The 19,999-nt window shown below is 48.6% G+C and overlaps 1 protein-coding gene across 2 annotated transcripts in view; it reads left to right on the forward strand.

Annotated features, from left to right (window-relative positions):
- CFAP57 (cilia and flagella associated protein 57) overlaps nucleotides 1–19,999 on the forward strand; it is an 81,565-nt gene that overhangs the window by 37,083 nt on the left and 24,483 nt on the right. The window contains exons 12-20 of one of the 2 annotated variants that reach the window (XM_064372258.1): nucleotides 2,099–2,260; nucleotides 4,500–4,655; nucleotides 6,766–6,859; nucleotides 7,504–7,694; nucleotides 8,487–8,660; nucleotides 9,719–9,877; nucleotides 12,892–13,035; nucleotides 18,170–18,259; nucleotides 18,594–18,710. In XM_064372258.1, coding sequence (XP_064228328.1) covers nucleotides 2,099–2,260; nucleotides 4,500–4,655; nucleotides 6,766–6,859; nucleotides 7,504–7,694; nucleotides 8,487–8,660; nucleotides 9,719–9,877; nucleotides 12,892–13,035; nucleotides 18,170–18,259; nucleotides 18,594–18,710 — 1,287 coding nt within the window. The remainder of the gene's footprint in view (nucleotides 1–2,098; nucleotides 2,261–4,499; nucleotides 4,656–6,765; nucleotides 6,860–7,503; nucleotides 7,695–8,486; nucleotides 8,661–9,718; nucleotides 9,878–12,891; nucleotides 13,036–18,169; nucleotides 18,260–18,593; nucleotides 18,711–19,999) is intronic. The other variant, XM_064372259.1, reaches the window with a different exon arrangement.

The raw sequence follows: 19,999 nt of genomic DNA on the forward strand, positions 1-19,999 counted from the left end.
TTCCATCCACGTTGCTGCAAAAACATGATTTCATTCATTTTTGTGGCCAAATAGTATTTCAGTGGGTATATATACCACATTTTCTTTATTCATTCATCCATTGATGGGTACTTCGGTTGATTCCATAACTTTACTATTGTCAATAGTGGTACAATAAATGTGGGGAGAATTCAAGCAATTCTGCCTCAGCTTTCAAGTAGCTGGGATTACAGGCATGCACCACCATGCCTGGCTAATTTTTGTATTTTTAGTAGAGATGGGGGTTTCACCATGTTGGCCATGCTGGTGTCGAACTCCTGACCTCAAGTGATCTGTCTGCCTTGGCCTCCCAAAGTGTTGGGATTACAGGCATGAGCCACTGTGCCAGGCTGAAGAAGAAATGAGTTCTAATGTATCCTTTCAATATACTGATTTCCTACCCAGTAATGAGATTGCAGGATTGTGTGGTAGTTCTATTTTTAGTTTTGTTGAGAAGTCTACATACTGTTTTCCATAATGGTTGTACTAATTTACCTTCCCACCAACAGTATATAAGAGCTCTTTTCTCCACATTCTCACCATAATCTGTTAGTTGTTGTCTTTTTAATAATATCTATTCTAACTGGGGTAAGATGGTATCTTATTGTGGTTTTGATTTGCATTTCCCTGATGATTAGTGATGTTGAGCAGTTTTTCATATACCTGTTGGCCATTTGTATGTATTCTTTTGAGAAATATCTATTCATGTCCTTAGCCCACTTCTTTTTTTTTTTTTTTTTTTTAAGAGAGTTTCGCTCTTGTCGCCCAGGCTGGAGAGTGCAATGGCACGATCTCGGCTCACTGCGACCTCCGCCTCCCAGGTTCAAGCAATTCTCCTGCCTCAGCCTCCCGAGTAGCTGGGATTACAGGTGCCCGCCACCACACCCGGCTAATTTTTGTATTTTAGAAGAGACAGAGTTTCACCATGTTGACCAGGCTGGTCTCAAACTCCTGACCTCAGGTGATCTACCCACCTCGGCCTCCCAAAGTGCTGGGATTACAGGCAATGAGCCACCGCGCTAGGCCCCTTAGCCCACTTTTTAATGAGATCTTTAGGATTGTTTGTCTGTTTAATGTTGAGTTGTTTGAGTTCTTTGTGTGTTCTGGATATTGGTCTTTTGTCAGAGTAATAGTTTGCAAATATTTTCTCCCATTTGACAGGTTGTCTCTTCACTCTGTTAATTGCTTCCTTTGCTGTGGAGAAGCTTTTTAGCTTAATGTCCTGAATGTGGCTTTTTCCATTCAGCTTAATCCCCTTCAAATCCATCTGAGTTGTGTTGTGCATCAAAAATAGTTTATTCCCTTTTATTGCTGAATAGTATTCCATGAAAAACAAATCACAATTTGGTTAGCCATTCACCTATTGTAGGATATTTTTAATTTTTTCCAGTTTTCAGCTATTATAAATAAGGCTGCTGTGACCTATCATATACAGGCTTTTGTGTGGAAATAAGTTTTCATTTCTCTGGGATAAATGCCCAGGAGTATAACTGCTGAATCATACAGTAAGTGTATATTCAGTTTTTTATTTTTTAAACTGCCAAGCTATTTTCCAGAGTGGCTGTACCATTCTACATTCCCACCAAGAATGCATGAGACCCAGTTTCTCTGCATCATTGCCAGCACTTGGTGTTGTCACTTTTTTATTTTAGCTGTTCTAATGGGTGTGTAGTGATACCTCATCATGGTCCTAATTTTGTATTTTCCTAAATGGCTAACACTGTGGAACATCTCTTCATGTGCTTACTTGCCATCTGTGAATTTTCCATATCTTTTGTCTACTTTCTGATTGGATTGTTTCGCTTTTTTACTGTTGAGTTTTGAGCGTTCCTTAAACACTCTAGATAATAGCTGACTCTTCATATTCCAAATCCACAGGGAACATAGAAGTAACCTTGCTTCTTCTATTCATTAACAGATGACTGTGAAGGCTCCTGTCTCATTCTCACCCAGGATCAGGTCTACCTCCCTGTGAGGCTGTGCCCAGGATTGCATGGAGGCAAGCCTTGCATGACAGCTGGCTCAGCCCTGGTCGTCTGTGGCCTTGAAAGCTTCCTTGCCATGACCTTTTCCTCTTTAGATGTTGCTTACCTTTGATGACCAATTCCTGCTGACCACTGCTGAGGACGGCTGCCTATTCACCTGGAAGGTCTTTGATAAGGATGGCCGGGGAATCAAGCGAGAGAGGGAGGTGGGCTTTGCCGAAGAGGTGCTTGTGACTAAAGCAGACATGGAAGAAAAGGTAAGAATTGGATCCAGTGAAGAGAGACATGGAATTCCTTACCAGTCTACATTCAGACAGGGGTCCAGCACTGGGACCCTCTACAGTCTGGCTACACCCCGTGCCCAGTGCAGACCTCACAGCTCCCTGCACACCCTCTGTCCACACAACCAAGCTGTCCTCCTCACTGCCACTGCCCACCCTACTCTGCCTGTCTTCCTGCCATGTGATCATCTCGCCTTACACTGTGCTTAGCTTTTATTCTGTGATCTGGTTTTCCTCTTCCTACTCTTTGAAACCAAGAGCAACGAAACATACAATTCTCTTATATGACCAACAATTTCTAGCACGTGCTGGGCACATGGAAGACAATCAATAAATACTTACAGAAGCAAAGTATGTTCTCATTTAAATCTCACAACATCTCTGTGAAGAAGATACTATCATTCTCCCCATGTTTCAAAAAACAAGTTAGGAGAGTTTGAGGGATGTGTCCAAAGTCAGTGTGCTGATAAGTAATAGGACTAAAGTTTGAATCCAGATTTAATCTAGAGCCCCCTCCCCTAATCACTATACAAAAGGGACGTCCCTTCCTTCCTGTTGATGCAGTAAACATTCCGTAAAGGTGTGTTTTGCAGAGGTATGAGTGTGTAGCTCTGTGCTGCGCTCCCTAAGGGAGAAGCTGAATGGATGATAGACACACGTGGCTCACGGAGGATCGCAAAGCTACACAGCCATTGCTGTTCATCCAAAATCTAAGTGTGTTTATTGAATACCTACCGTTTGCCAGGCACTGGGGATGCATGTCTGTCTGAAAAGACAGGCATGGACCCTGTGACATGACCGGGAAGCTCACAGTCAAGTGAGGGATAGAAACAAGCAAAGCCACAGAGCAGCAATGCAACACTACCACAAAGCAGGGTGACAAGTCCCTGGCATTTGCTGGAGATCCCTTCTAGAGCTTCCTAGAATTGTCTGCAGGAAAAGCAAAGAGGGAGAAGAGGATGAGGGAGGGCCCATGAGAGTGGGGGCCTGACGTGCTGCAGAAGGAGCCCTTCCTCCTCTCTCTTAGCTTTTCGGTTCCTCCCAGAGGGTAGGGGAAGAGGCCAAATAGGAAGCAGCAGGCTGAAGCAGAGGCCTGAAGGTGCCCAGGCTGACTTCTGAGCGCAGCCCCACATGGACCTGGCGGTCCTGCTGCCGGGCTGGAGATGACTTGCACTTGTACCGCTCACTTCTTGAAGCTCCCTTCTGTCTTACCATCCGTGTGACCACACTCTGTCCCCTGTAAACCTTTCTGACTCTTCCTCCCCACTCTTGTGCTGGCTCCTCCTTCACCTGTCCCTTAAAACACATGTTCCCAGAATTCCCAGCTGTCTTTTCCTTTATATTCCATTATAGTCTGTGTAACTCTCAGGCCATGATTTACTCACTTATTAGTCATTGTCTGCCTAGGATTTACAGAGGGGTCTGCTATGTACCTGACACTATACTAAGGTCTGGGATTACAGAGCTAAAAGACGTAGAGCATCCTTTAGCTTACAGCCTGGGAGGAGGGCAGAGTATCATAAAAAAGGGAAGTAAGCGTGCAGTGGGATTAAGTGTCATGAAAGAACAATGCTGTGGCAGCCCAGGGGAAGGACCTTGGCTCAGGCCAGTTGGTGCCAGAGGACACGAGCCTTGCTCAGAGCTTTCCAGAACAAATGGACAAGGGCCACTGAGCGATAAGCAGTGAGTGTGTACAGAGGCATGAGGGAGTGGTGGTCTGCAAAGCTGCTCCTAGTTAGGGTGTGCCAGAGAGAAGGGCTGAAGACAATACTGGAGAGAAACAGAGAGATCGGGGGGCCTTTTACACCGTACATGAGGCGCTCATAGATTTAAGCTGGGGAATATCTTCATATGATTCGCATCTGGAGAGACTACTCTGCAGCAACATGGAGAATAGGTGGAGGAAGGACCCTGAACGAGGACCTCAAACACAGCATGTCAAAGGCTGGGTCATCCCCATGGATAAATGTATCCCACGAGCCAGGGCAGACCCCTGCGGTCACTGGTAAGTCTTCATTCAGTGCTGACCAGCTTGCTAGTCTTATTCTAAGTTCTGGGGATAAAGCAGCGAAGCAAGACAGGCCAAGCCCCACCCTCAGGTACTGGCCCTTCTACCTGGGAGACAGCCTTCATCCATGATCCTTACCTCTCCACCCCACACCCAATCAGGCACCCTCACTGTCAGTGTTCTTGATTCTCTGTCCTTCTCCCAAAGGCGCAGGTTATGTTGGAGCTGAAGACTCGTGTGGAGGAATTAAAAATGGAGAATGAGTATCAGCTCCGACTCAAGGACATGAACTATTCTGAGAAGATTAAGGATCTAACAGACAAGTTCGTCCAGGAAATGGAGTCCTTGAAAACAAAAAACCAGGTCTGTTTAAGAGACTGAGCAACAACCACAAATAACCAGAAATTTCCACTTTCAAGACAGGACTGGCATATGCTGTCCAAGCTATGCTCAAACAGTAAGATATATGAAAATGTCAGGCCTGGCGTGGTGGCTCACGCCTGTAATCCCAGCACTTTGGGAGGCCGAGGCGGGTGGATCACGAGGTCAAGAGATTGAGACCATCCTGGTCAACATGGTGAAACCCCGTCTCTACTAAAAATACAAAAAATTAGCTGGGCATGGTGGCGCGTGCCTATAATCCCAGCTACTCAGGAGGCTGAGGCAGGAGAATTGCCTGAACCCAGGAGGCGGAGGTTGCAGTGAGCCGAGATCGCGCCATTGCACTCCCGCCTGGGTAACAAAAGCGAAACTCCATCTCAAAAAAAAAAAAAAGATACATGAAAATGTCCAGTTTTAAAGCATAGTTGATGATGTCAGAAATGCTTATAACTGGCCAGGCACTGTGGCTGATGCCTGTAATTCCAGCACTTTGGGAGGCAGAGGCAGGTGAATCACTTGAGGTCAGGAGTTCAAGACCAGCCTGGCCGACATGGTGAATCCCCATCTCTAGCCAGGCATGGTAGTGCATGCCCATAGTCCCAGCTACTCGGGAGGCTGAGGTACGAGAATCGGTTGAACCGAGGAGGCAGAGGTTGCAGTGAGCTGAGATCGCTCCACAGCACTCCAGCCTGGGTGACAGAGACTCCATCTCAATAAATAAATAAATAAATAAATAAATAAAAATGCTTACAACCAACTGCTAAGTGGAAAAAAAGCAGAATATAAACCTCTTTATGGTGAATGGTATTAACTGTCATTAATGGCATTAAAAGATTAATTTATCTGATCTATAGTAGTAAAAAACGTATAGAAAATAGATAACAGTATAATTATCTCTGGAAGCTGGGATTATAGATAATTTAAATTTTCTTTTTTTATACTTTTTGTAATTTCTAACTTCTCTAGGAGAAACTTATTTAAAAACAAAATGAAAATATAAGAAAAACAAAGCAAAAACATAAGAATATCAAAGCATAGATGGAGAATAACTAGCAGAATACTGATTTATCGTCAGGAAGTTAAATAAAATTAGTCTGCATGGCCTCTACGTAGTTAGATTTGGTCCAGGACTCTCCCAGATTCTTTTCTTTGTTCTACACAAATCTGGACTCTATCTAAAAATCCCCGCTGGGCAAGGTGGCTCACCCCTATAATCCTAACATTTTAGAATGCTTAGGCAGGAGGATCGCTTGCATCTGAGAGCTTGATGCCAGCATGGGCAACATAGTGAGACCCTGTCTCTACATAAAATGAGTGTGCCATGGTGGCATATGCCTGTAGTTCTAGCTGCTTGGGAGGCTGGGATGGCAGAATCGCTTGAGCCTGGGAGGTGGAGGCTGTGGTGAGTCATGATCTCACCACTGCACTCCAGCCTGGGTGATGGAGTGAGGCCCCATCCCTCACCCGCTAAAAAAAAAATCCCAATTATGTGCTTGAGGGATATTTGTTTCTTTAATGTCTATGGGTCAGAAAGTTTGGCTTAAGAAAACAAACCTTGGCTATTAGTTGTATTAATTAATTCATCTTATAATTTTATTCATCTAGGCAACAAACATTTATTTGGTGCTCTATATAAGCCAAGCACAAAATTAAGTCCTGAAGATGGCACACCACCCCCAACTCTCCCCCACCAAGCCCAAAAGCTTTCCTGCTTAAAGAAAACACTTCCTCAGAAGCTTACACTTGAGCACACCCAAGGATTTCCTTGACAGCAATGTGCCAGCAATGGAAGATTCCAGTGAATCCCTGCTTTTTCACCCAGAAGTCCTTTTAACATGTGTCTAAAACTGAAGTCATTGACAAACCCATTTGGTAGCAAGAATAGAAATAGGAGAAGTATAGAGCTTTTAGAACAGAATATAACACAAATAAAAAGTGATCATGTGGTTGTTGCTTCATAGCACAGTACTTGGCACAAAATAAGGGCTTGGGAAGTTGTGAGCGAAGGAGGGTGCTACTTATAAAATCAGTTCTCGCCCTAGGAGTGCTTTCCACAGATGTGTGTAAATGAGGAAATGTGACTCTGTTTTAGGTCTTAATAACAGAAAAAGAGAAGCAGGATATATCTCACCGTGAGCACGTGGAAGAGCTCCTAGACAAGCAGAGCCGGGAACTGCAAGACCTGGGTGAGCCCAGAAGTAGAGGCCTTGTTGGTTAGGGTTGGGAAGAGTCAGGTTATGGGAAAACGCTTGAGAGTCCTCCAGACACAAGTAGAAGGAAGTCTCAGGGAATACGGCTTTGTCTAAAGAGAGGCCATATGCATCCCCTGGAATTCACCATGGTTTTTACTTCTGTGTTTTTACTCCTTCACTAAACACACACCCATGGCAGGGAAGTAGGAGACAAGGAGAAGTTCAAATTTGGAAGCTGACAGTCTTGCCTTGGGTCCCAGGCTCACCACATACTTGCCAGGTATTCTAGGGAGTCGCCTAACCTTACCGAGCCTCACTTTACTCTTCTATGAAGTGGGGGTCCTAATACCTGTTTTTCACACTCAGGATATTCTTCTCGGCCCTGAGTCCCCAAATACCCGTCTAGGCTTTCCTAGAAACTTTTCTTCCCAGAGCAGGCAGGGAGGAGTTTGGCTGCCTGGTGAGATGATGGGATGAGGGGGTGGTGGCGAGGAAGCCAGGCAGGCATTTGAATCTTGGCTCTGGCAGTAGCTGCCCCAGCTGGTGCTGGAAGGGATGGGAAAGTGCCCAAGGCTCCCAGGTGTCCCTGAAGAGGGTGCTGCTCTCCAACCTTAAATACCTTTCTTGTTTCTCTCCAGAAAGTTGCAACAACCAAAAGTTGCTTCTAGAATATGAGAAGTACCAGGAGCTACAGCTCAAGTCCCAGAGGATGCAGGAAGAGTATGAAAAACAGCTCCGGGATAACGACGAGACCAAGAGCCAGGCCCTGGAGGAGCTGACTGAGTTTTACGAGGCCAAACTGCAGGAGAAAACCACGCTTCTAGAAGAGGTACTCACAGGAAGCCATGCTGTGCCTCCCTTTCACAGAGAAGGGCCACCCATTCATTCAGATCGTCACTGCATAGCCACTGTACACTGTATGCCAGGATGTGTTGTACACTGGGAATTCAGCAGTGGCCACAACAGACAAGGTTTCTACCCTCAAGGAACTTATATCTAATGGGAGAGACAGCCAAATAAATAAACATTAGGACTGTCACAAGCTCTGTAGAGAATATAGGAAGCCTGGGTGTCCAGTGAACAAGACCAAAGGAGATAAGGGGTGGGGTGTTGGTAAGATCAGAGCTGTAAGGTCAGGAGTTCAAGACCAGCCTGACCAACATGGAGAAACCCCGTCTCTACTAAAAATACAAAATTAGCTAGGCATGGTGGCCCATGCCTGTAATCCCAGCTATGCAGGAGGCTGAGGCAGGAGAATTGCTTGAACCCGGGAGGCAGAGGTTGCGGTGAGCCAAGATCACGCCACTGCGCTCCAGCCTGGGTAACATGAGCAAAATTCCATCTCAAAAAAAAAAAAAAAAAAAGAATATTGAGTTTGAAGTGGTGGAGCATGGGGCCTGATTTGGTAGGAAAAGAAGGGAGGCAGGAAGACAGAAGGACAGACGGGAAGAAGGTAGACAGGTCAAGGGCCCCGTGGCCCTGGTCTCCATTTCTGGAATGACACTCACCTCCCATTCCCTGGGACAGGTCCCCATGCTCATCTCACCTCAAGCCCTGTTGGCACTAAGGTGCATGAGTCCCTTCTCCCCTGACCACACATCCGCTCTCTCCTCCGAGCCAGGCACAGGAAGATGTCAGGCAGCAGCTGCGGGAGTTTGAAGAGACCAAGAAGCAGATTGAAGAAGACGAAGACCAGGAAATCCAAGATATCAAAACCAAGTATGAGAAAAAGCTTCGGGATGAAAAGGAATCAAACCTGCGGCTCAAGGGAGAAACAGGCATCATGAAGAAGAAGGTATCAGGCTGTTCTCCAAGAGCTGGGGGATGGGTGAAGGTGTTTTGGAGGAAGCCAGGGTGGGTGGACCGACTGCCCTGGGGGGCCTGGCCAGGTCCTGCCTGTCCTCGTCTCCAGCGAGCAGGCTGAGAGAAGAGCACCGGCCAGCGCACCTCCAAGCAGATGGACCCTCCCCACCACATCCTCGGAAAGGCAGCCGCACGGGCTTCTCCTTTCCCCAGGATGTTGGGGTCCCCGTGTGCAGATAGAGGCTTTCTAGTTTTCACTCATCAGCTAGTAGGATTCAGTCAGTATCTTCAGAGCTAACCGTCAGATGGAAATGGAAGTGGAAATAAGGTCTTCTGGGGATGAGACAGATGAAGTCTTAGCCTGGAGGCATCCTTGGGCTCTTGGTCCAGGGAGTCCTGGGTGGCTCCTATTCAGTGCCAGGGGTGGGAGAGGGAATGGGGGTGTAGGATGCTTAGTTTACAAAGTGGGGAAGATGTTTTTAGTTCACTCATTGTCACAGGTGAGGAAGGATTCAACTCAGTTTCCTCAAAACATTTAGCCCTGGAGGAACCAAATTCAAAGCAAGCTCAAGTTTCTTTCTATTAGAAGGCACACCAGTAAATCCAGGGGACAATCAGTCTTCCCTTCTGGCTCATGGCTAAGATGGTTCATCAGTTAGGGCCCTCTTTCTGTGACCTTGTGCAGCGTGGATCCCAGCCTTTCCAGATCAGTGTGGTCATGGAAGTCTCTGGTCCACTTGGCATACTGGTCTCTGGAGCCTCCTGTGCGGACAGTCAGTCTTCTCATGCGGGGAATGTGCCCGGATGTTATGGGACAGGATACTACATCATCCATTTGGCCTGGGAATTTCCTGAACTGTCCCAAATTCTCCAAATATTCACTCCTAAAAGCCCAGAAATGTCGAGTGCTAAGTGTTTTCCATTCATAGAAGGTGGGGCGGTTGAGCTCACAGTTGGCCAGCGGTGGGGAACCCCTCACATGAGAGAGTGGGAGGAATGGAGATGAGTTCTGACGTTAGTGGCCTTTGTTGCTGCTGTTCGCTTTTCTAGTTCAGCAGCCTACAGAAGGAGATTGAAGAACGGACCAACGACATCAAGACCCTAAAAGGAGAGCAGGTGAAGCTGCAAGGAGTCATTAAGTCTCTGGAGAAGGACATCCAAGGCTTCAAGCGAGAGATCCAGGAAAGAGATGAGACTATTCAAGACAAGGTGACAGCCCTCCTTCTGTCCTCCCTCAGCTACGGCCAGATGGGCCAAGGCGAGGAAGAGAAAGCTCAGGGGAGAGAGGGTCCCTGGCTTCTCAGGATGCATTGCTTTAACTTGATGGGGGAACCAGCGGTCAGTGAAGTGCCTGTTGCATGCCTGGCTGTCAACACATCACATTTAGTTCCGCCAACAACCCAGGGGGCCTGAGCAACCCAGTGCTATGGCTGGGAAGCTGAGCTCCAAGAGGTTGGGTATCTCGCCCAGAGTCACACGCTTTAATAGGTGAACCTGAGTCAGCTGACTCCACTGCTCCAGGCATCCTCAGGGACACTTCCCTATGGACTGGGGGCGGCTCACCTGCCACACTGCCCACATGGTCCCCCCATTGCAGAGGGACTGTCCTGGGGTTGGCTCTGTCCAGGAGACTGCTTCCACTTTTTGGGATGCCTTTCTTGCAAAACACTCACATTCTGTGGGGCAGACACCTCAATACCCAGCATTTAGTATCATCTTCCTGGGGACATCCAGATTCCATGCCCTCTTCTCCATCCCCTCTGCCACCATGGCCTGAGGCAGGCAGAATTCTCTGGGGGCTGAGGACTCAGGCTTCAGTGTTCGAGAACCAGGTCCAGCACAGGTTCTGTTCACTGGCCATTGCACCTTGAGCAATTTCTCTAAGCCTTCATTTTCTCACATGTAAAATGGGGACGATAGGCCAGGCACGGCGGCTCACGCCTATAATCCCAGCACTTTGGGAGGCTGAGGTGGGCAGATCATGAGGTCAGGAGTTCGAGACCAGCCTGGCCAACATAGTGAAACCCCATCTCTAGTAAAAATACAAAAATTAGCTCAGCGGGGTGGTGCACATCTGTAATCCCAGCTACTCAGGAGGCTGAGGCAGGAGAATCACTTGAACCCAAGAAGCAGAGGTTGCAGTGAGCTGAGATCATACCACTGCACTCCAGCCTGGGTGACAGAGCAAGACTTCATCTCAAAAAAAAAAAAAAAAATGGGGATGATAACCATCTCAGGAGGTCTTGTAAGGATTACATGGGATCATGCCTGGATGTCATTTCTGCATGTGAGTGTTGATGTACATATCTGGGCTTTTTTTTTTTTAGGGAGGATCCAAAGGCCTGTTCAGATTCTCAAAGGGGGTTTTGACAAGAAAGAGATGAGGGCCTTCTCGCCTAGAAAATGGCAGCAGCCTTCTAAGCAATCTAATGGGCTTGCTTCGCACCTCCTAGCGCCATGCACTGGCAGGGTACAGGTGCAGTGCTGCCACTGTCCTGCCCAAAGCCCTTACAGCTGCCGTTGCTACAGCAGGGGTCAGCACGCTCTTGCTGTAAAGACCTAGGTAGTAAATATTTTTGGCTTTGCAGGTCATGTGGTCTCTGCCCTAACAAATCAACACCACTGCCAGAGTGTGAAACCACCCATAAACAAAACATGAATGAAGGAACTTGGCTGTGTTCCAGTAAAGCTTTACAGAAATAGATGGCAGGCCAAATGTGGCCCACAGGCTATAGTTTGCCAACCCCTGGCCTATGAGATAAATTCTGAACTCGTTCCCCCAACACGAAGACCCTCGCTTTCCTCCTCTATTTCCCCAGCCTCGCCTCTCACTTCCCCCATGAACCACCACGTGGCTCTCAAGCCAGTCATTCTCAGCAGCCTCGATCGATACTTTGCCTTCTGTGCTTTCCTCTTTTACAACATTTATCACATTTTAGGCTTAGATTTGCTTCTGTATCTTCTTTCCCAGCTAGTGTTTTCTTTTAAGGGCAAGGGACTGTGTTGTATTTATATTTGGAAACTCAATACTTGGCAAAAGATGTTCATTCAGTGAACGTTTGATGGATGGATATACTCATGTTCCAATTACTATCCCCATGCAACAAATTACCTTAAAACTCAGTGATTGAGGCTGGGCGCAGTGGCTCATGCCTGTAATCCCAGCACTTTGGGAGGCCAAGGCAGGGTGGAAAACTTGAAGTCAGGAGTTCAAGACCAGCCTGGCCAACATGGTGAAACCCCGTCTCTACTAAAAATACAAAAATTAGCCAGGAGTGGTGGCACGTGCCTGTAATCCCAGCTACTCAGGAAGCTGAGGCAGGAGAATTGCTTGAACTTCATGCAGAGGTTGCAGTGAGCCAAGATCCCGCCACTGCACTCCAGGCTGGGTGACAGAGTGAGACCCTGTCTCAAAAAAAAAAAAAGAAAAGAAAAATTTAGTGATTGAAAATAACTATTTTGTTCTGCTTACAGGTCCTACAGGCCTGGAATCTGGACAGGGTACAACAGGGTGGCTTATCTCTGCTGCTGATATCTGGGGCCTCAGCTGGGAATACTGGGGGTGACTGAAAACAGCTGGAGGATAGATCAACATCCAGTGTGGCTTCTTCAGTCATGTCTGGCACCTTGGCAGGGATGTCTGGGAGGCTCGGCTCAGCTGGGTCTTTTGATCAGAGCCCCTAATGTGCCCACCAGCCTGGATGTCTCAGTGCAGTTGGACTTCTTACATAGCAGATGGCCTCCCCCAGAGCAGGCGTCCCAAGAGAGCCAGATAAAAGCTGCGTGGCCTTTTTTGGCCAGTCTTGGAAGCCACACAGCCTCCCTTCTGCTGCAGTATTTGGGTTATGAGCAAGTCACAGGTCCAGGCAGATGCAAGGGAAGGGAATTGGCTTCTATCTCCTGATGGAGAAGCAGCAAGGTCACGCTGTAGAAGAGCTAGAGTGCGGGGCGGGAGATGCTGTGGGGGCCATCGTTGGAAAATACAGTCATTCACAGCCTAATATGAATAAGTGAGTGAGTGAATGAATGAGAGTCCTGGCACAGAAGCTAAGGAGTCTGTGCAGCGGCCCCATGGGGAGAGTGCCAGCCTCCTGACGATGGGAGGAGAGGAGTCTGCTGGGTGACCTCTTTGATGCTCTGAGGTTTGATGCTCTTTGCCCTAAAGGGCTGCAGTGTACCAGGGCCTTATAATATCTCTCACTTTTCTCTCATCTCATCCCTAGGAGAAGCAAATTTATGATCTGAAAAAGAAAAATCAAGAACTAGAGAAATTCAAGTTTGTGCTTGACTACAAAATAAAAGAGCTGAAGAAGCAAATAGAACCTCGGGAGAATGAGATCAGGGTGATGAAGGAACAGATTCAGGAGGTAAGATGCCATTTGCAACACTCTGGCCTCTCAGACCCTCTGTCTCTTCTTCCATGATAGGCTAGCTGGCCTCAGGGACTGAGAGGAAGCTCTCCTCACAGTCCTCTCTGCTCCCAAGGTGTGTGCAGCACCAGTCCTCAGGGGTGCAACAGGGAAGGCCGTGGCCCAGCTGCTGGCTCAGTTGTCCAAAAGCAAATGGCTTGGGAGTTCACTTGCCGCAGGACCTGGGGATGGGCTGTGCCACAGTGTGCAGCACTCTGTGCCCTCCTGAGGGAGATGCGGCTATTGGGCATTTGGCCACCAGAGGGCAGTATCTACTCAGACAACAGGCTATCCCGCCAGCAAGCCCATTTCTTCTCAAACTGGAAATGCTGGCTGCGACCCTAGGTGAGGCCATGGTGTTTGGACTTCATCTGATAAGGAATGAGAAGTCATCAGAGGCTCTTGAGCAGAAGAGTGGCATGATTAAGAATATGTTCTGGGAAGCAAACAGGATGAAGGTAGAGAGGCGAGATTAGAAGCAAGATCAACTGGACGAGGGTTTCTGAGAGTCCTGTGAGGTCCCCCGTGTCCCCCATACCCCACCATTCCCTGCAACATCTGTTTCCCCGTCAGCCTCCCCTGCTGGGCAGCAAGCGGCCGACAGGGGAGTCCCTGTTGACCTAAAACCAAATTATTGATTTTTCTCTCCCGTTCCTCTAATTTTCCATTTCTCAGTTAGTGGTCCATGATCCATCCAGTTACTTAATGCAGGAATGTAGGAGTCTTTCTTGATTCTTCACTTCTCTTAACTCCTATATCCAAATCATCACCAACATCTATCTGATCAGTTTCCAAAAGATATCTTACATCCAACCCTCCTTTCCTGCTGCTGCTATCACCCTGGTCCAAGCAGGGTGATATCTCTTGTCTGGACTAGACTCCAGCCTCCAGTCTGGTCTCCACATAGAGGCCTGAGTGAACTCCCCAGTGGGGTCCCATCCCACCTACAATAAAATCCAAAGTCCCAATCAGGCCCACAAGGTCCCGTGTGACCCAGCCTCTCCGTGCCTCTCCAGCCTCATCTCAAAGCTCCCTCTCCCTGCTCCAGCCCACTGGCTTTCTGACAGTACCCAGAAGTCACGCTTTTCCATCTCAGGGCCTCTGCAGTGCTGCTGCCTCTGCCTGGAAGGTTCTTCCCCAGATGGCCACATGGCTGGCTTCTTTGCATCTTTCAGGTCTCAACCTATATGCCACTTCTTCAAGGAAGCCTTCCCTGACCACCTAGTTAAAATAGGCTTCTGCTCCCCCTCCATCTTCTCTCATTGTTTGTGCTGAGCCAGGATAACAGATACAAGGGTGTCAGAGAGCACTGATGACCCAACTAGAACTGGATGTGCAAGAGCCATGGTGGTGCCTGTCTGCCCAGTGACACCTTTGCTCTGGTAAGCCCAGTAAAGAAGCCAGGTGGAGATCAGTTCAGGGCCAGGGAGCCCAGGGAGGGCATGTCCTTATGATAGTGACTTTTTCTGTGGTTCTGAGATGAGAAGGTCCAGGGGAAAAGTCATTATCAGGCCACTTCTGGGCAGCCCTTTCTAATGGGCGCATTCTTTAGCTGTGCAAATACCCATACCCGATGTGCGTCCTCTACAAGGTGGTTCTGCGTAACTGCCAACACTGCCCTCTTAGCTTATGTGCCCCCAGCTGACCACAGACCTGCCTCCGCGGGGCCTCCTACCATTCTCGAGTGACTTCAGGGCCCCCAAATGGCAGCTGTCAGTCATTTGGGGTGCTATAACAAAACGCCATAGAAGGAGTAATTTATAGCCAACAGAAATGTATTGCCGAAGGTACTGGAGGCTGGGCAGTCTAGGACCAACGCTCCAGCGGATTTGGCGTCCAGGCTTGCTCCTCATAGATGGCACCTGCTGTGTGTCCTCATGTGATGGAAAGGCAAAAGTGGGCAGACAAACTCCCTCCAGCCTCTTGTGCAAGGGCACAAATCCCATTTGTGAGGGCTCTGCCCTCGTGACCTGATCACCTCCCAAAGACCTGACCTCCTAATCCCATCACTTTGGGGGTTAGGTTTCAGCCTAGGAATTTGGGGTCAGGGGCACCAACGTTCAGACCATAGCAGCCTGAGAAGATGAGAGGAAGAACAGAGGCCCCACCTACCTGGAGGGCCAGCACACCACAGGCCTCTACATACCGCAGGCCCCTGGAAATCACGGCCCCATTTCTCCCTCCTCATTTGACACATTTGTCAGCTGGATTTCAAGTCAGGTCCATTGTTTGCTAATGGTCAGCTTAGGTCCCCCACCAACACACCCGGGGAGACCATTCGCCTTCTCTGGCAGTAACAGGGGCCACCCATGGCCTTGATGCTCAGCAGGGAATACACTCGCACCTTGGGAGTGATTCCAGCAGGGCCCCTCCTACCTCCTTCTGCTGCTGCCAGTTGCTGTCAGGGATGATATCTAGGCCTGGGTGCTTCCGGGAGCCTCTGACCTTGGGGCTTCCCACTGGGGGTCATGGATACCTTTGGTTCATGCACTGTGTATCTCTTATAAAGATCCTTCTCTCCCAGGAAGGAAGCCTCAAGCCCTCAGCTCAGCTGTAGAGCTAAAACCTCTTGGGACACTTCCTGATTCAGGTGCCTCCCCTCACAAACTTTTTCCAACTTTGCTCTGATGATTCAGGGGTCCCTTTGCCCCGCCTGAGGGAGGGGTTTCCTGAGCCTCGTCGTTTTAGTTCACACTCATTTAGGTACTCACCTAGGGCAGGGTTGCTCAGGCCCAGCACTGTTACTATTTTGAGGTAGGTAACTGTCGTGGCCGGCCTGTGCTGTGTGTTGTAGGATGTTCAGCAGCAGCCCTGGTCTCCGCCCACTAGAGCCCAGTAGCACCCCCTGCCCAAGGTGTTACAACCAAAAAATGCCTTCGGACCTTGCCAGATTTCCCTGGGCGGGTGGGGGGAGGGGCAAAATGCTTTCTACCCTCCTCCCTGAGCCCCATGGAAGATCTCCGAGTGTGATGAAAAACACTTGGAAAAGTAGATGGAATTTCCACGCTGGGAAAGAGATGCTTGTTTCCACATAATGGGCTAGGCTTCTGGGTGTCCAGCCAGCTACTCACATCTGACATACTTCCCAATGTTTCTGTAAACAGATTATTTTTATTCTCAGGGTAGTATGAGTCTTTGTCGGGGGGAAAAAATGAACAGAAGTAAATAATATACTCCTGTATGCCCTCCATGCTAACCTAATCTGTCACTGCTGGCCTGAGATTTAGAGAACGAGGACTCAGACATGACCTTTGGGAGCCCCACAAATGGAAGCCCCTTTCTCTCTTCTAGCTGCCATTGCCTTGGCCTAGGACCCCATCATCTGTCTCCTGGGCCACAGTGGCTGCCTCCTGACTGGGCTGCCTGACCCCGTCTTGCTCTTTCCAGAAGCACCTCTGCATCAGGCTCTCTAAGATGCAAATTACGTCATTCCACTCCTGGTCAAGCCTTCAGTGGCTCTCTGAGCTTTCATGATAAAGGCAAACTTCTCACCATTTGAACCTCTGCCCTTGGTTCCTGCATGACCTAGCTCAGCCAGCCTCACGGGTCCCTCCTGTCTCCCTCTTCTTCAATCCCCCCCGCCTGCAGCCACCTTGAGCCACTTGTAGCCTGCAGAGATGCACCAGTCTGCCCGTGCGTCTGGTCCTCTCTGTGCGGGCTGTTCTCTCTTCCTGGAATTCTCTTTCCCCTTTTGTCCACTAATGCTTATTCTTCCTCCTGACTCCAGCAGACGCATTCCTTCTTTGGGCGCTGCCTGCTCACCTCCTCTGTGTACACACAGTGCTTTCTGCCTTGAGTGCAGTGTTTATCCTGCTCCACCTTAACTTCCAACTTACTTCTTTCTTATCCCTGCAGATGTAAGGCCTCTTGAAGGCAGAAACTACCTCTTCATCAGCTTTATATCCCTAAGTCTACAACAAGCTGGGCGGCCCTTTCTAATGGGCACATTCTTTAGCTGTGCAAATACCCAAATTCAATGTGTGACCTCTGCAGGGTGGTTCTACATAACTGTGCCAACACCGCCTTCTTATCTTATCATTCCTCTTCCAGAAGCAGGTTGTTCCAGCTTCTTCTCATGTCCCTCACTGTTGCTGTCCTTTGCCCACCACACTTGCCCTTCATTCATTTGTTCATTCATCAAATATTTGAGTGCCACCTTTATGCCAGACTTTGGGTCAAAGGGCTATTGTGTCTATACAAAATGCTTCCAATAATGAGGAAAACATTCTTCTAAAAGCTGCCCCTTTGTGTCTAGAACATGGATATGGTTCATTAGGGCCTCCTGGTACCCCCCAAGAAGGTTGCCAAGAGCCTTGAAATTTGACCAAAGGGCCTGGGATAGACTTGGTGGGGGGTCTACTCTGCCCAGCCATGAAGGAACCCAGTGAAGCATCCCATTCTCCCAAAACAGTCAGAAAACCTCCCTATTAACAGAAACACTAGTGTCCACCAGATGTAGTCCATAAGTCAAACATCACTTCTTTGCTTTGGGCAGGAATTAGGTCAACGAAAGCTCATGCATGGCTAGTCTCATTCTAAGTGGACACTCCAGTTATCATTCCCATGACTTTGGTTAATATAAATGCAACAGTGAATTTTTTAAAAATCTTTCAGGCCAGGTGCAGCGGCTCACGCCTGTAATCCCAGCACTTTGGGAAGCCGAGATGGGCAGATCACTTGAGGTCAGGAGTTAGAGACCAGCCTGGGCAACATGGTGAAATCCCATCTCTACTAAAATTACAAAAAAAAAAAAAAAATTAGTTGGGCATGGTGGCAGGTGCCTGTAATCCCAGCTACTCAGGAGGCTGAGGCTGGAGGATTGCTTGAACCCAGGAGGCGGAGGGTGCAGCGAGCCAAGATCAAGATCACGCCACTGCACTCTAGCCTGGGCAACAGAGTGAGACTTTATCTAAAAAAAATATTTCAGAAGCTCATGGTGGTTTTTTATTTTTCTTCTGAAGACAGGACAGTACTTTTTAAGACCTTTCAACAGAATGATGAGGCTGAGGCTCCTTCTCAGCTTCCCCTTTGCTGTTTTATGCCTTACATGGGTGGTGCCCACATGTTGGTCCCTCCAAAATTTCTGCTTTAGAATGACCCGTGGCCCCAGAGGGTCGAGATTCACTCATACAGCTTCACAAAGCAGGCGAGGAAGGTGCTTCTCTGGGGAGCCCTGCGTCAGGTTAGAGTGGAGGTTCCAGTACTTGGGTGTCACCAATTTATAGGGAATTCAAGGACATAAAGTAATCGCATGGTTGAAGGAAAGGGAAAGTGACGCAGAGGGAAACCTTCCCAGCCTGGCCATGGAAACACGTGATGCTGGTCTAGCATATCAGTCAAGGGGCGGGGAGCTGTTAGGAAAGCAAGTGGAAGAAAGGTTTTGATCCAGGGGACGCAGAAGGGAATGAGAAAAGAGACGCCTGGGAGTCGGGCAGCGTCCCCACGGAAAGAGTACGGTTCTCAGATACGGTTTTCATTCTCTTTCTTCTTCCTGACTCTTCCCTTGTTCGCTACAGATGGAAGCTGAACTGCAGCATTTCCATAAGCAGAACACTCAACTGGAGCTGAACATCGCAGAGTTGTGGCAGAAACTGAGAGCCACCAATCAGGAGATGCGCAGAGAGAGACAGAAGGTGTGAGGGTTTCAGAGTCTGGCAGTTCTTGGATTCGGGATCTGGCACCTGTCTGCAATGGGCAGCTGGCTTCCAAGAGACAGAGCCAGCCCACTGCGAGGATCTGTTTCCCATTTTAACTCACATTCTTTACTTGCTCCCAGCCCTGCCTGATTTCAGGCCCATGTAGATTTACATCACTGAGCCCATCTGAGACTATAAAATGACTGTGGGTAAGTGATCAAGGAGGCGGGAAGCCGGCGTGGTAGGAATATTCGTAGCATTTAGCTTCTTTGGCGGAGGAAAGTACGTGCTCAGAGAGGCAATTTGTTGTCACTGGTTTAAGGCTCTGACGACCAAAAAATTGCTGAGGCCTGGGGAACCTCAAAGATCATCGATTCCCGTTTCTCTATGTTATAAATAGGAAAAATTAGGCCACAAAATTGGGAGGTTAAGAAACTTCACCCAGCACCCACAACTAGGTAGTACACACAGAGCTGATAATGGAATCTAGGTTTTCTGGACATGGGCCAGGACATGGTTGGGCCCTCCCCAGCAGAGGCCACTCCCTTACATTTATTGAATAGGATTGGAACTTTCCAGCCAGGTACAGTGGCTCACGCCTGTAATCTCAGCACTTTGGGAGGCCGAGGCAGGTAGATCATGAGGTCAGGAGTTGGAGACCAGGCTGGCCAACATGGTGAAACCCTGTCTCTACTAAAAATACAAAAATTAGCCTGGCATGATGGCACTCACCTGTAGTCCTAGCTACTTGGGAGGCGGAGGCAGGAGAATTGCTTGAACCCAGGAGACGGAGGTTGCAGTGAGCCGAGATTGTGCCACTGCACTCCAGCCTGGGCGGACAGAGAGAGACTCTGTCTAAAAGATTGGGACTTTCCCTCCTCTGCAGTAAGCATTAATTAACTTTGTAGTAGGTAACACTAGTAGCTGCAGGGCCATAAACATGAAATGATACAGATTCTGCCCTTTCCATGCTGAAGAAGCTGATCGGGGATTTGTGGCATGCGCGTAATAGTTATATCAAGAGATAGAAAACAGCAGAATGTGTAGAAAGGGCCATGGAGGAAAGGAGAAAGGAGAGTCTTTCTCCAGGTCAGAGTTGGGGAAGAGACAGGCAAAAGCGTGATGAAGATGAAGAGGGGACGCTAGCCCAAGCGTGAGGATGAACCAGCCTGCCCACTCACGGCAGCGCTCCTGGCCGTCGGGAAGGGTACGCCCTGGGTGAGCTAATGTGGGGGACATGGAAGCCCGGGCCAGGGATCTGCAAGAGAGAAATGATGCCATTCACC

Source organism: Aotus nancymaae, unplaced genomic scaffold (genome assembly GCF_030222135.1).
Source record: "Aotus nancymaae isolate 86718 unplaced genomic scaffold, 86718_ANA_hifiasm-v0.15.2.pri h1tg000007l, whole genome shotgun sequence".
NCBI classification, from domain to species: Eukaryota; Metazoa; Chordata; class Mammalia; order Primates; family Aotidae; genus Aotus; species Aotus nancymaae.